Consider the following 12,908-nt stretch of genomic DNA (forward strand, 5'->3'; position numbering starts at 1 on the left):
CAGCTGTCTTGGTGGGACTTACTTTTAAACCTGTGACAGAGTTTTTTAAATTCCACAGTGCTGTCAGGAGTCTTTGATAAAGAGCAAATAAGAGAGAACTTTGACAACCATGCTGAAAAATTTAGACTTGACCACAGAGCCGGCCCCTTAGAGGGAGGGTCTTGATGCCAAGGGGCTTGATGGGAGAGGCTGTTAGGAAAAGCATCCAGGGTGTGCACACAGGTTGTTTGGAGGAGAGAAATTAACTTGAATATTAATTTAAGAGCAAGGACACCAACACAAGCCTGGAAGAGAACAAGGGAGAGCAGGGTACTGCAGTCTCAGCACTCTGGACATTTCTGGTGAATAGTTCTTTGTTGTGAGAACCCCATCCTGGACTCTGTGAGGTGGTCAACAGCATCCCTGACTCCTCCCACTATGCAAGGAGCACACCCAGTGTGACAACCCCAGACATCCTCAGACACGTCTGGTGTCCCCTGGGGGCAGAATCATCCCAAACTGAGAGCCACTGGACCAGATAAGAATGTTTGAACAGGCCCTGGCCGGTTGGCTCAGCGGTAGAGCGTCGGCCTGGCGTGTGGGGGACCCGGGTTCGATTCCCGGCCAGGGCACATAGGAGAAGCGCCCATTTGCTTCTCCACCCCCCCTCCTTCCTCTCTGTCTCTCTCTTCCCCTCCCGCAGCCAGGGCTCCATTGGAGCAGGGATGGCCCGGGCGCTGGGGATGGCTCCTTGGCCTCCCCCCCAGGCGCTAGAGTGGCTCTGGTCGCAACAGAGCGACGCCCCCTGGTGGGCAGAGCGTCGCCCCCTGGTGGGCGTGCCGGGTGGATCCCGGTCGGGCGCATGCGGGAGTCTGTCTGACTGTCTCTCCCCGTTTCCAGCTTCAGAAAAAAAAAAAAAAAAAAAAAAAGAATGTTTGAACAACAAAGCACATGGACCTACACCTGTCTGTTGCACTGTCATCACTGATTTTTTTTTTTCTTTCTGAAGTTGGAAACGGGGAGGCAGTCAGACAGACTCCCGCATGTGCCTGACCAGGATCTACCCAACATGCCCACCAGGGGGCGATGCTCTGCCCATCTGGGGAGTCCCTCTGCAGCAATCAGAGCCATTCTAGCGCCTGAGGCAGAGGCCACAGAGCCATCCTCAGCGCCCGGGCCAACTTTGCTCCAATGGAGCCTTGGCTGCGGGAGGGGAAGAGAGAGACAGAGAGGAAGGAGAGGGGGAGGGGTGGAGAAGCAGATGGCGCTTCTCCTGTGTGCCCTGGCCGGTAATCGAACCCGGGACTCCTGCATGTCAGGCCTACGTTCTACCACTGAGCCAACCGTCCAGGGCTTGACTTTTTTTTTTTTAAGTAGAAAAAAAGCCTGACCAGGCAGTGGCGCAGTGGATAGAGCATCAGACTGGGACACAGAGGACATGCTTTGAAACCCCAAGGTCGCCGGTTTGAGTGCGAGGTCGCTGGCTTGAGTGTATATAGGCATGACCCCATGGTTGCTGGTTCAAGGCCCAAAGGTCACTGGCTTGAGCCCAAGTTCGCTGGCTTGAGCAAGGAGCCACTCACTCTTCTATAACTCCCTGGTCAGTGCACATATGAGAAAGCAATCAATGAACAACTAAGGTTCCTCAACAAAGAATTGATGCTTCTCATCTCTCCCTTCCTGTCTGTCTGTCCTTATCTGTCCCTCTCTCTGTCTCTGTCTCTGTCTCTGCCACACACAAAATATTAAAGCAGAATAAAAACTTTATTTGATGAAAAATTCTTAAAAGTTCCAGTATGAAGTAACAAAATTAACAACCTACAAATCTTTCAGTCCTTTGCAATTCAAGCAAATTATTCCCTTCATAAAATGACCATTTCATAATACAGTATATATCCCCTTTCATAGGCTTAGGCATGTCTGAGTGGATAAACGAATATAAAATTCAAAACAGAAAAGGAAAAAAACATTTCTTTTTAACAGAGACAGAGAGAGAGTCAGAGAGGAGGACAGATAGGGACAGACAGGCAGGAACAGAGAGAGATGAAAAGCATCAATCTGCCTGACCTGTGGTGGCGCAGTGGATAAAGCGTCGACCTAGAAATGCTGAGGTCGCAGGTTCGAAACCCTGGGCTTGCCTAGTCAAGGCACATATGGGAGTTGATGCTTCTAGCTCCTCCCCCCCTTCTCTCTTTCTGTCTCTCCTCTCTCTCTCTGTCTCTCCCTCTCCTCTCTAAAATGAATAAATAAAAAAAAAACTAAAAAAAAAAGAAAGAAAAGCATCAATCATCAGTTTTTCGTAGTGACATTTTAGTTCATTGATTGCTTTCTCATATGTGCCTTGACCACGGGCCTTCAGCAGACCAAGCAATCCCTTGCTCGAGCCAGCGACCTTGGGTCCAAGCTGGTGAGCTTCTGCTCAAACCAGATGAGCCCACGCTCAAACTGGCGACCTTGGGGTCTTGAATGTGGGTCCTCTGCATCCCAGTCCAACACTCTATCTACTGCGTCACTGCCTGGTCAGGCGAAAAGGAAAATATTTTTAAAATAAAAACCTGAACCTTCTCCTTGAGATGTATTGCAATATGGTTATAAACATATTCACCTTGTAATGTTCACGTGACTGATTTGAGTTCTGGGGCAGCCCCCAGCATAGTCAGTTGTTGGGCAGATAAAATATATTATGCTCACTTTGTTAAAGATGGCGCTGCCCACATAGAAGCTGTTGCCCAGGTGATATTAATGTGTGTTGGGGGCGGGCTATGGGCAGGCAGGATCCTTGTAGCCTGGGGCTTGGTTTTGGGATTAAGCCTTTCCCACCCTTTTTGATGTGGGGTGGTGCAATCCCATCATGTCTCTGATAAATGACTTTGTATTAGAGACTTCCCTATTTTGTATATTGGATTGAAGGTTTTGATTTCTACACTATAAAATGAGGGCAGAATGGGAACTTGCTCTCTTGGTTCCTAAGATTAACATTAGAGGAGAGAGCAGAGAGAGGCCACGTGGGGAGGAGGCCTGGAGAAGCAGCCAAGATGGCGGAGTGTTAAGTGAGAAGCCAGTTTTTGCAGAGTTTGTGCAGGAAGAAGGAAGGAGATGGGTAACAGAGGTGAATAAGTCTGATGAGCTAGAAACCTTTGATTCTAGGAAACTCGGATAAGTCAGTAGCTTTGTGAGCACTGAATGTGAGTGGGTTTTGGAGAACACTGTGTGTTTTTACTTGCCCGCTGGGTGCAAGCTAGGATTAAAGATGATGGCCCACCAGTTTTTGGCTCCATTGTTTCTTTACCGACTGTCTGAATCCAATGCAAACCTGCATGGGCCAGGCGGCTGTGATGGTGACCTGGCTACTGGCTTTACATCAGTCATTCCCACAATGATTACTTTAACCCTGGTAGCTGCTGTTCCTTCTCTCCTGGATACCTGGCATCTTTCTCCATGCTAAGTCCTGATGTAAACTAGCACTGCAAGACCGACCCAGATGCCTATGATGCTTCTTGGAGACATTGTCTTCACTCTTAGTTTTGGTGATTCCCTGGCCATATGTTGGAAGCTGTGACTCTTGTCTAATAGTTACAAATGGGAAGTTCCAAAGGCCAAACCTTTGCCAATTTAGTTTCTGGAATGCTATAATACAATGCAAATTTCCCCCAGCCTTCCTGGTCTTTCGATACTGCAGCCCCCTCTCCAAGTGCCAGATATCTAGATATTCTGGATTTTCAGTATTTAGATCAGTAACAATATCTGCCCATTTTTTACAGTGAATAGCAAATATTTTCTAGTTGATTCTCCAATTAAGATCCAATATTCTACTTCTTGTAGTGATAGGAGACCCCTGCTAAATGCTATATTAGCTTTAACAGGAGTTGCTTCAAAGCCAAATGGACAAAAATAATGATTTTGGCAATGATAGATATGATAGCCAGCAGTTCATCTTTCTGTTGGAATCCATGGGAGTCCGAAAAGACCAGAGTAACAGGCTTTATTGAAAGGAAGAAAGGAACCCTGCCAGGTACTTCTCCCGGGAGAAGGGCCCCAAAAACAGACTGAGGCAAAACTTTATAGGGTTGGGAATAGCCTCGAGCAAGGGTGTGCTGGTCTGTTCCACTTTCTGGAATAACTCCTTTTAGGAGTGATTGACCAGCTTCCTGGAATTCCTCTGTCCCGGGGCGATTGTCCGGTAATTAAGAGTGGGATTAGGCAGCCAAACGGAACAGCAAAAGGGCAGTTGTAATTCCTGGTAATTCATGTATCTATCACTTTCAATCTGTGAGTTAACTTCAACAAGGCCCCTGAAACCTTTTCTCCAGCTGTTTTATTCTTCCCATGAGGCTCATATAGAGCTTTTTTTTTTTTTTAGAGAGAGAGAAGAGACTGAGAGAGAGAAGGAAGGAGGAGCAGGAAGCATCAACTCCCATGTGTGCCTTGACCAGGCAAGCCCAGGGTCTCGAACCGGCCATCTAGGTATTCCAGGTCCATGCTTTATCCACTGCGCCACCAGAGGTCAGGCTAGAGCATCTTTTTATATGGAAGTAGTCATTAATTTGTCTAAACCATCTCATAAATGTTGTATTTCCAGTGAAAGAACCAAACCTAATATCTTCAAATGGGAATTAAAAGCCCAAAATATTTAATGCTTTTTCTTGGGTAACAGGTAGAATATTTTCAACTCCCATTGTGCTATATAAGAAATTCCGCCTGACCAGGTGGTGGTGTAGTGGATAGAGCCTCAGACTGGGATGTGGAGGACCCAGGTTCAAGACCCCAAGGTTGCCAGCTTGAGCGCGGGCTCATCTGGTTTGAGCAAGACTCACCAGCTTGAGCTCAAGGTTGCTGGCTCGAGCAAGGGGTCACTCGGTCTGCTGTAGCCCTCCGGTCAAGGCACATATGAGAAAACAATCAATGAACAACTAAAGAGCCGCAACAAAAAATTGATGTTTCTCATCTCTCTCCCTTCCTGTCTGTCTGTCCCTGTCTGTCCCTCTCTTTGACTCTCGCTGTCTCTGCCACAAAAAAAATAAAAAGAAATTCCAACAAGAAATTAATGAAGAATACTACAAGAAGTCTTTTATTATGGTCAGCTTATGCAGTACCATCATCTGAGGTCTAATACTTTCCTCTGCTTAATATCTTCAAGAGAATATTGAGGCCACTCCCTTTGATGTCTTCCTTTTTTATCGGAAGTTTTTCTTGGAAATTTGTTTTTTACATTGCCTGATTTGTTTCAAATTTGTAGTCACTCCATCAAATTCACTTACCAATTTCCCATGCAAGAGGTAGCTTGCCCAGCCTACCTCTTGGATAAGTTTTCCAAGCTATTTTCCTCACTGTAGATGATTTCTGATGTACTAGATGGGATTCTGATTATCTTGAATTATTTCCAGCAGATAATGAGGTACTATCAAGGAGGCAAGAAGAATGGGATGGGTTTGGAGTTTTATAGATTGAGGTTGCCTGATTGAGGAAGGCATAGTCAGAACAGATAGCATAAATTGTCTCCCAGGTATGGGTCACTGGACATCTCTGTAGATAATGACCATCTCCTTTGGGATCCAAGCATGTTCCTGAGGCACGTGTGCAGAAAGACTGCACCTTGTAGGTTCTCTTCAGGAGACTTTCTCTCAGATTTGTGCCCACCATTTCCAGAATCATTTGCCCTTTTTGTTTCTGCAATGTTAGACATTAAATGCAACTATAAAAGTTCTATTACAAGGAAGGAGTTACAACCCTGATTCTTGAAAAACCGTGGCAATTGTTTACAGCATTCTACAAAAACTTGAGAGCTACAAAATGGGCTCCTTTAGCCTGTCTGGTGGGGTCAGGTTGCTGCGGCTGCAGCCGCGGTAAAACCCCACTATGGACTGGAATCACAGCTTCCAGCGTGCTGCCTGCAATGCCCCTCAGGTTACCCTGGGGCTGGTGTCTCTCATTCCATCAGAGAACATCAGGGCAGTGCCCTGCTGTCTGTGCCCAGAGACCAATAGTTAGATATCATTGACAACACCTACCTTTTCATCGTGTTTTGTACTTGACCTCTGCACATACGAAGGATATGGCGAAACTTAAAGAAAAAAATCTTAGCTATCCTTTCAGATCTGCATATCCTTCTATTAGACATCTAGTATTTATCCCCCTGAAAGCAGCAACTACAAGGTAAATAAATGAGCCTGTCATCACTGACTTGATAGTGTCTTTTATCACTTGAGATTCAGTAGTCTTTCTCTCTCAGGCCAAGTTCTGGTACTCAGACCACCCGCTGAACCGCAGTTTTGGGCTGCCTTTTAACTTCAGTGGAAACGTGGACGTCCTCATCATCCCAGGCCAGAAAGGCATTCTGATCTTCTGGTTTGAGAAGAACCTGTTAGTTTCCCGAAATGCAGGTGAGTGAGGCCCAGGTTTGGGGCTGCCACTTAGTGTCCCCTTCAGGCCCTCAAAGCACAGGCCATTATTTTTTCTCTCCCCTGACTTGAGTGGAGAGGAACCCATTCTCACTTTGCTGGCCTAACTGCATCCCCATACCACCCCATTCCCTGCTTTGTGAAACCTTCAGGGACAGGTAAACAGGTTCTGAAAGTCAGCAGATGCCAAGGGCAGAAGGTCCAAGTCTTTGGTCCAGGAACTGCAGATCTTGTTTGGGGGCTGAGATTAGGGATTCTGGGAAATGGGTTAGGGCCACTCACTTGAGCGTCCCTACCTGTCTTAGCTAAGGAATCCTCGCAGTGCCCAAGGTATGTGAGCCCCAACCTGCCAGCTGTCATAAACAGAGAAACAAAAGGTAGCCCTCCCTGGAAAAGTTGCTGTCAGAAAACTCTGTGCATAGGTGTGGCTGCAAGGTTACCGGCCATGACAGCCAGCTTCCCAGCACTGAACACCATGTTCCCTGTAATACAGGGAAAGGGCTCAGGGCTGGCCTACCTGTTTTGAGACCCCATTTCAGAAAGAGAGCTCTGTCCTATTCCTTATATATGTAACCTGTATGGTAAAAGGCACCATGGTGTTCAAGCCTCCAGACAGTGAAAAATCTTCCTTAAACCTAAGCATGTTCAGAGGATGTTTTACAACATTGCATCTCAATGTTATGTTTCCCTTGAATCTTTATCACTCGAGTCACAAACTAAGGGGTGGGGTGGGTGGTACCTCAGCAGGGGACACCCCCTTCCAGCACATGCTCAGGTCTTGTGATTCTGCCCTGTTGTCTCATAGGTCAGCTCATCGACAATGTCCAGGTGAAAAAAAAAACGCACCACACTGCATTCTTCCATTGTGGAAGCCAACATCACCATCCACAGCGTGGCTGCCGGTGCGTGCTCAACCTACCAGTAGATTTCTAGCCAAAATGTCTATTTAGGTCCTCAGCCCATTTTTTAATTAGGCTGTTTATTTCTTTATTGTTGAGTTGTAAGTTTTCCTTATATATATAATCTAGAGGCAAGTCTCTTATCAGAAATAAACTGAAAAGCCCTGGCCAACTAGAGCTAGTCAGCTGGAGCGTCTCCCAAAACACCAAGGTTGCAGATTCAATCCCTGAGGTCAGGGCACATATGGGAAACTACCAATGAATACAAAACTAAATAAATAACAAATGAATGCTTCTCTCTCTAAAAATCAATCAATAAAAATAAAAGAAATAGGCTCTGCAAATGTTTTCTCTAGACAGTGGCTTTTTTTCCCACTCCTTTTTTTCTTTTTTATTAAAAATTTTTTTAAATTTATTGATTTTAGAGAGAGAAGAAGGGAGGGAGAGAAACACCAATTTGTTGTTCCACTTATTTATGTGTTCACTGGTTGATTTCTGTATGTGCTCTGACCAGGGATTGAACCCATGATCTTGGTGTATTGGATGATGCTCTAACCCAGTGGTTCTCAAACTTTTTGAAGTCGGGGCGCATTTAAAATCCTACAAATAACTGTAGTCGCACTATATACAAATTTCTGAGAAATATGTTATAATAATTAAGTCAAATATTAAGGAAAAAATATAAAGTCCAAGTGTGCTTTTATGGTAATTAAACAAAATAAATACAATAAAATTAAATTTATTCTGACATTAAAAAACATTTTTATGTTACATTTTTTGAGTTATGATTTTTAGAATTCATTAAAAAGGGGTTAAAAAATAAAAAAACAATAAAAAGTTATCTTTTTTTTTTTTTCTTTTCCATTTTTCTGAAGCTGGAAACAGGGAGAGACAGTCAGACAGACTCCCGCATGCGCCCGACCGGGATCCACCCGGCACGCCCACCAGGGGAGACGCTCTGCCCACCAGGGGACGATGCTCTGCCCATCCTGGGCGTCGCCATATTGCGACCAGAGCCACTCTAGCGCCTGAGGCAGAGGCCACGGAGCCATCCCCAGCGCCCGGGCTATCTTTGCTCCAATGGAGCCTCGGCTGCGGGAGGGGAAGAGAGAGACAGAGAGGAAAGCGCGGCAGAGGGGTGGAGAAGCAAATGGGCGCTTCTCCTATGTGCCCTGGCCGGGAATCGAACCCGGGTCCTCCGCACGCTAGGCCGACGCTCTACCGCTGAGCCAACCGGCCAGGGCCAAAAAGTTATCTTTTTATATATATAGATACATTCTTAGTAAGATTTAGTAAATTTGGCAAGTCCCAGCATGAATGTGTTAAGTTTTTTCATTCTTGTGTTTATGAGAAACATGAGCCTGATGTGTCATAGCGATTTCTTCAATGTTTGGGCATATATTTGAAAGGCAAACTCTCATTTCCTCGTCAATACATTGAAGAATTCCTCTCTTTCTACTCTTAATTGTGTTGAGGGTAGAAAATCCTAATTCACATAAATAGGATGTTGAAAATTGTAGTAAAATGTTCAAAGCTTTTTTTTTTTTTTTTTTTTTTTTTTTTGTATTTTTCTGAAGCTGGAAACGGGGAGAGACAGTCAGACTCCCGCATGTGCCCGACGGGGATCCACCCAGCACGCCCACCAGGGGCGTCGCTCTGCCCCTCCGGGGTTTCACTCTGTTGAGACCAGAGCCACTCTAGCGCCTGGGGCAGAGGCCAAGGAGCCATCCCCAGTGCCCGGGCCATCTTTGCTCCAATGGAGCCTCGGCTGTGGGAGGGGAAGAGAGAGACAGAGAGGAAGGAGGGGGGAGGCTGGAGAAGCAAATGGGCGCTTCTCCTGTGTGCTCTGGCCGGGAATCGAACCTGGGACTTCTGCACGTCAGGCCGACGCTCTACCACTGAGCCAACCGGCCAGGGTGTTCAAAGCTTTTTTAGATATTGCCACATATTCTTCTTTTATAGAAATCCAAAAGTCTTCAAGAGACAATTCCTTATGTTTAATCATCAATCCACGATCAGTGGATATAGCTGCCAGTTCTTCTTCTTAATGTTAAACCAAAATCACTTGAAGCTTCTGTAAGGTATTTTTCCCCACCGAGAAGGAAGGAAGGGGGCCGGAGCCTTGAAGTGTGGAATAATAAAAGGCTTTATTGAGTCCAGAGCATGCATCCCATCTGACGAAGTTCCCTGGCCCCAAAGAAAGATGGAGGCCAGGGAAGTCGCAAGTAGTGACCCGTGTGGGAGATATTTAAAGGGTCCCTAGGGTGGTCGAGCTAATATGACGTAGTGAAATCTCACTGGCTGGCAGATGGTCGCTTTTTTCCAAAGGGCTCCTGGGAAGTTTCTTTTAGTGCGCTTGGTTGTGGGCAGTCCTAGCCAAAGTTCGCGGGTCTGGGTTCCCCACGTGACCATCTCTCATTATCCACTGACCTTACATTCTGACCTTTTGTGTTAAATAGAATAGGGGCGCCATTTATTCGTCTGGCTACTTCCTGCTGATTAGGGGTGTCGTGGGGAAGGGGAGATTGGAAGGTGGTAGTTTTGAGGGTGTCAGAAGGAACATCTGTTTTGCTGTGAGTTGAGAAACTTCGCGGATGCGGTCCTGTAAGGATTTTTTAAAAAGGGGGATTTGTAGGGTCCAGCCTTTTGGTGAGCTGGAGATGGATGGAGTCCAGTGGTTCCAACTGCCAGTGGTCCTGTAAGGAGGCAACCTTGAGGCAAAACTGCATGTCAGGAGTGGCGTAAAAGGGGACCATAACCAAGACCTGTGAGGGAACGAGAGGTCCAGAGTGTGATGGCAAAACAGAGAAGGTAGTCCCTGTGTCCACAAGAAATGAGATGGACTTACCCACTCATTGCAGCATACCCTGGGTTCTTCGAGTCCAGGCATGTCCTAGGAGTTTGAGCGATGCACCCACCTGGCTGGATTGGCCTTCCCATTCGGGCGGCTTGTCCTCCATGTAGAGGTGCTGAGGAAAAGCCTGTTGCCCAAAGGGGCAATTGCTCCACCAGTGAATGGGCTGTTTGCAGTCAGGGCAGGGCTCAGTGGGCAGCCGCGGGCAGGGGCCCTGCCAGGACCAGTGACCATGCTTGCCACACTTAAAGCAAGCTGCTGTTGGGATTTCTCTTTGAGGCTTGGACTTGGGTTGGGGCATCTCCTGTGCCTTGCCTCTGTTGCTCTGCGGACCTCAGGGTTGCCACCAGAGCCAGGGTTTGGAGCGTTACCTTCTGCTGCATGCGGGCCTGGCAACAGCCTTAGCCTGTTTCTACTAGTTGGGACTGTTAAAAACTTTAAATGCCATGTTCACAGGTTCCGGATAGGGGTTTGGGGGTTGAGAATAAGAGGAAGGGGGCTCATAGGGAGCCTGGCACCCAGATCCGGCAGGAAACGCTGGAGCCAGACAGGACAGGGCCAGAACTTCCTGCAAAAAAATTGTGGTTGGGTCTTGGGGTCCTGCAAACCGGCCTGAAAAAGGAAGAACTTAAGAACACAGTGGATAAGGGAGGGGCCCCTGGCCAGCAGGGGAGGAGACACTGGTAGTGGTGAATAAAAAACAGGATTTTGCGCCCTGGCCGGTTGGCTCAGTGGTAGAGCGTCGGCCTGACGTGCAGGAGTCCCAGGTTCGATTCCTGCCCAGGGCACACAGGAGAAGCGCCCATCTGCTTCTCCACCCCTCCCCCTCTCCTTCCTCTCTGTCTCTCTCTTCCCCTCCTACAGCCGAGGCTCCATTGGAACAAAGTTGGCCCAGGCGCTGAGGATGGCTCTGTGGCCTCTGCCTCAGGTGCTAGAATGGCTCTGGTCACAACAGAGCAACGCTCCAGATGGGCAGAGCATCGTCCCCTGGTGGACATGCCAGGTGGATCCCGGTTGGGCGCATGCAGGAGTCTGTCTGCCTCCCTGTTTCCAACTTCAGAAAAATACAAAAAAAAACAAAAAACAAAAAAAACCCCAGGATTTTGCAAAGGGAGGGGATGGGGCTCTCGGAGGGAAGAGACCTGAGTGAAAGAAGTCCGCAGAGGGATGAGAGAGAAGTTCCGAGACAAGGGGGCAACCCCAGGGGTCAGGCAGGAGGGAAAGAGAGTTGGGAGTCCACGGAGAAGGAAAGATCAGGAGTGGAGGTTTTAGGTGAGGTTTCTCTGGTCAGAAAATGGGCCTGTGTGGTGGAACAGGTGGCACAGAGATTAAGGACAGGAGCGCAAATAACTAGAAGCCCTGTATGTAAAGGATCTCCAACCAACTCCCAGTTTTTTGGCGATAGTTAAATTGGTGAGGGTGTTAAAACCAAAAGTCCCTTCAGGAGGCTAATTCAGTGGGTTCTGTGGCTTGGCCACAGTGGAGAAGAAGAACAGTTTCTTCTTCTTTAAGGAGGGAGATTCCTGTCCCCCCATGGCCGGCCTCAGTCCTCGGAGTGGTCAGATTTGAGCATCAGTGTTCCAAAACTCAAGGTCTGGCCATGGACGAATAAGGTAAAGTGGATATGCTCAGGACGTCTCCACGAGCACAAGCACTCAGAACAGAAAGACTTCCCTGACATAGCTACGGTTTCAGAAGGGAGTCTTAGTGGAAAGAACTCAGGGTGGCTGGAGGCAGGGGACTTACCACACCGTGCGCCGAAGTGGGTGGAAGGTCAGAGATCCTGGTTCTTTCTCGGAGGGGAAGGGAAGAGGAGCGGTTCTTGCGGATTTCAACTCCTCCCGGGTTTTCAGCACCAAAATGTAAGGTATTTTTCCCCACAGAGAAGGAAGGAAGGATGCCGGAGCCTCGAAGTGTTTATTGAGTACAGCGCACATCCTGCCCGATGAGGTTCCCTGGCCCCGAGGAAAGATGGAGGCCAGGGAAGTTGCAAGTGGTGACCCGTGTGGGAGATATTTAAAGGGTCCCTAGGGTGGTCGAGCTAATATGAAGTGGTAAAATCTCACTGGCTGGCAGATGGTCACTTTTTTCCAAAGGGCTCCTGGGAAGTTTCTTTTGGCGCGCTTGGTTGTGGGCAGTCCTAGCCAAAGTTCGTGGGTCTGGGTTCCCCACGTGACCATCCCTCATTATCCACTGACCTTACAGCTTCCATGAATGAGTTTCTAATCCAATCGTATTGTTCAGTGTTAAGTGATGGAAAATGCTATAAAGTCTGCCCATCAGCCTTCAAGTCCTATTTTATTTACACTTAACTTTTGCTCACTTCCAGAATTGGATTCTTCAATATCACTCTTCTTTTTGAGAAATCTATCCATTTTATTTGGGTGTATTTATCTAAAAGTAATATAATGATGTGTTAATAATAAATATAATAATGATGTGTTAACAAAAGGAGCGGTATTTTCATAATGAAATGGTATAATAGAGTAACTATATTTATTTTTATATCTGGGTACATGCCGTGAACCAGCACAGCTAGTAATTCCAGGTCCTGAGTGGGAATGGTGCAGAATTAAGAAAATACGGAGTCAGAGGGCCCTGTAACTGCTGCTGGCAAGAACAAAGCTGCCCAAAAACCGCATCTTGCTTTATTTATAGGACAAAGTGAGCCCATTAGCAAATCAATGGTCTCTGATCACGTTTCCAAGGCAACCCAAGAATTTTACCAAGTGCAGAAAACCCCCACCATACATATCATCTTAACTTTACATCAAACAA

General features: G+C 47.1%; 1 protein-coding gene and 1 pseudogene across 1 annotated transcript in view; one reads left to right on the forward strand and one right to left on the reverse strand.

Moving 5' to 3' along the window:
• The window catches only part of CATSPERD (cation channel sperm associated auxiliary subunit delta), an 80,632-nt gene that overhangs the window by 28,134 nt on the left and 39,590 nt on the right, over positions 1-12,908 (forward strand). Inside the window, 3 exon segments of the mRNA XM_066360201.1 lie at positions 6,209-6,359; positions 7,183-7,208; positions 7,210-7,279. Coding sequence (XP_066216298.1) covers positions 6,209-6,359; positions 7,183-7,208; positions 7,210-7,279 — 247 coding nt within the window.
• LOC136389202 (basic immunoglobulin-like variable motif-containing protein) lies at positions 3,341-5,662 on the reverse strand (annotated as a pseudogene).

The sequence above is a fragment of the Saccopteryx leptura genome, chromosome 1 (genome assembly GCF_036850995.1).
Source record: "Saccopteryx leptura isolate mSacLep1 chromosome 1, mSacLep1_pri_phased_curated, whole genome shotgun sequence".
Classification (NCBI taxonomy): domain Eukaryota; kingdom Metazoa; phylum Chordata; class Mammalia; order Chiroptera; family Emballonuridae; genus Saccopteryx; species Saccopteryx leptura.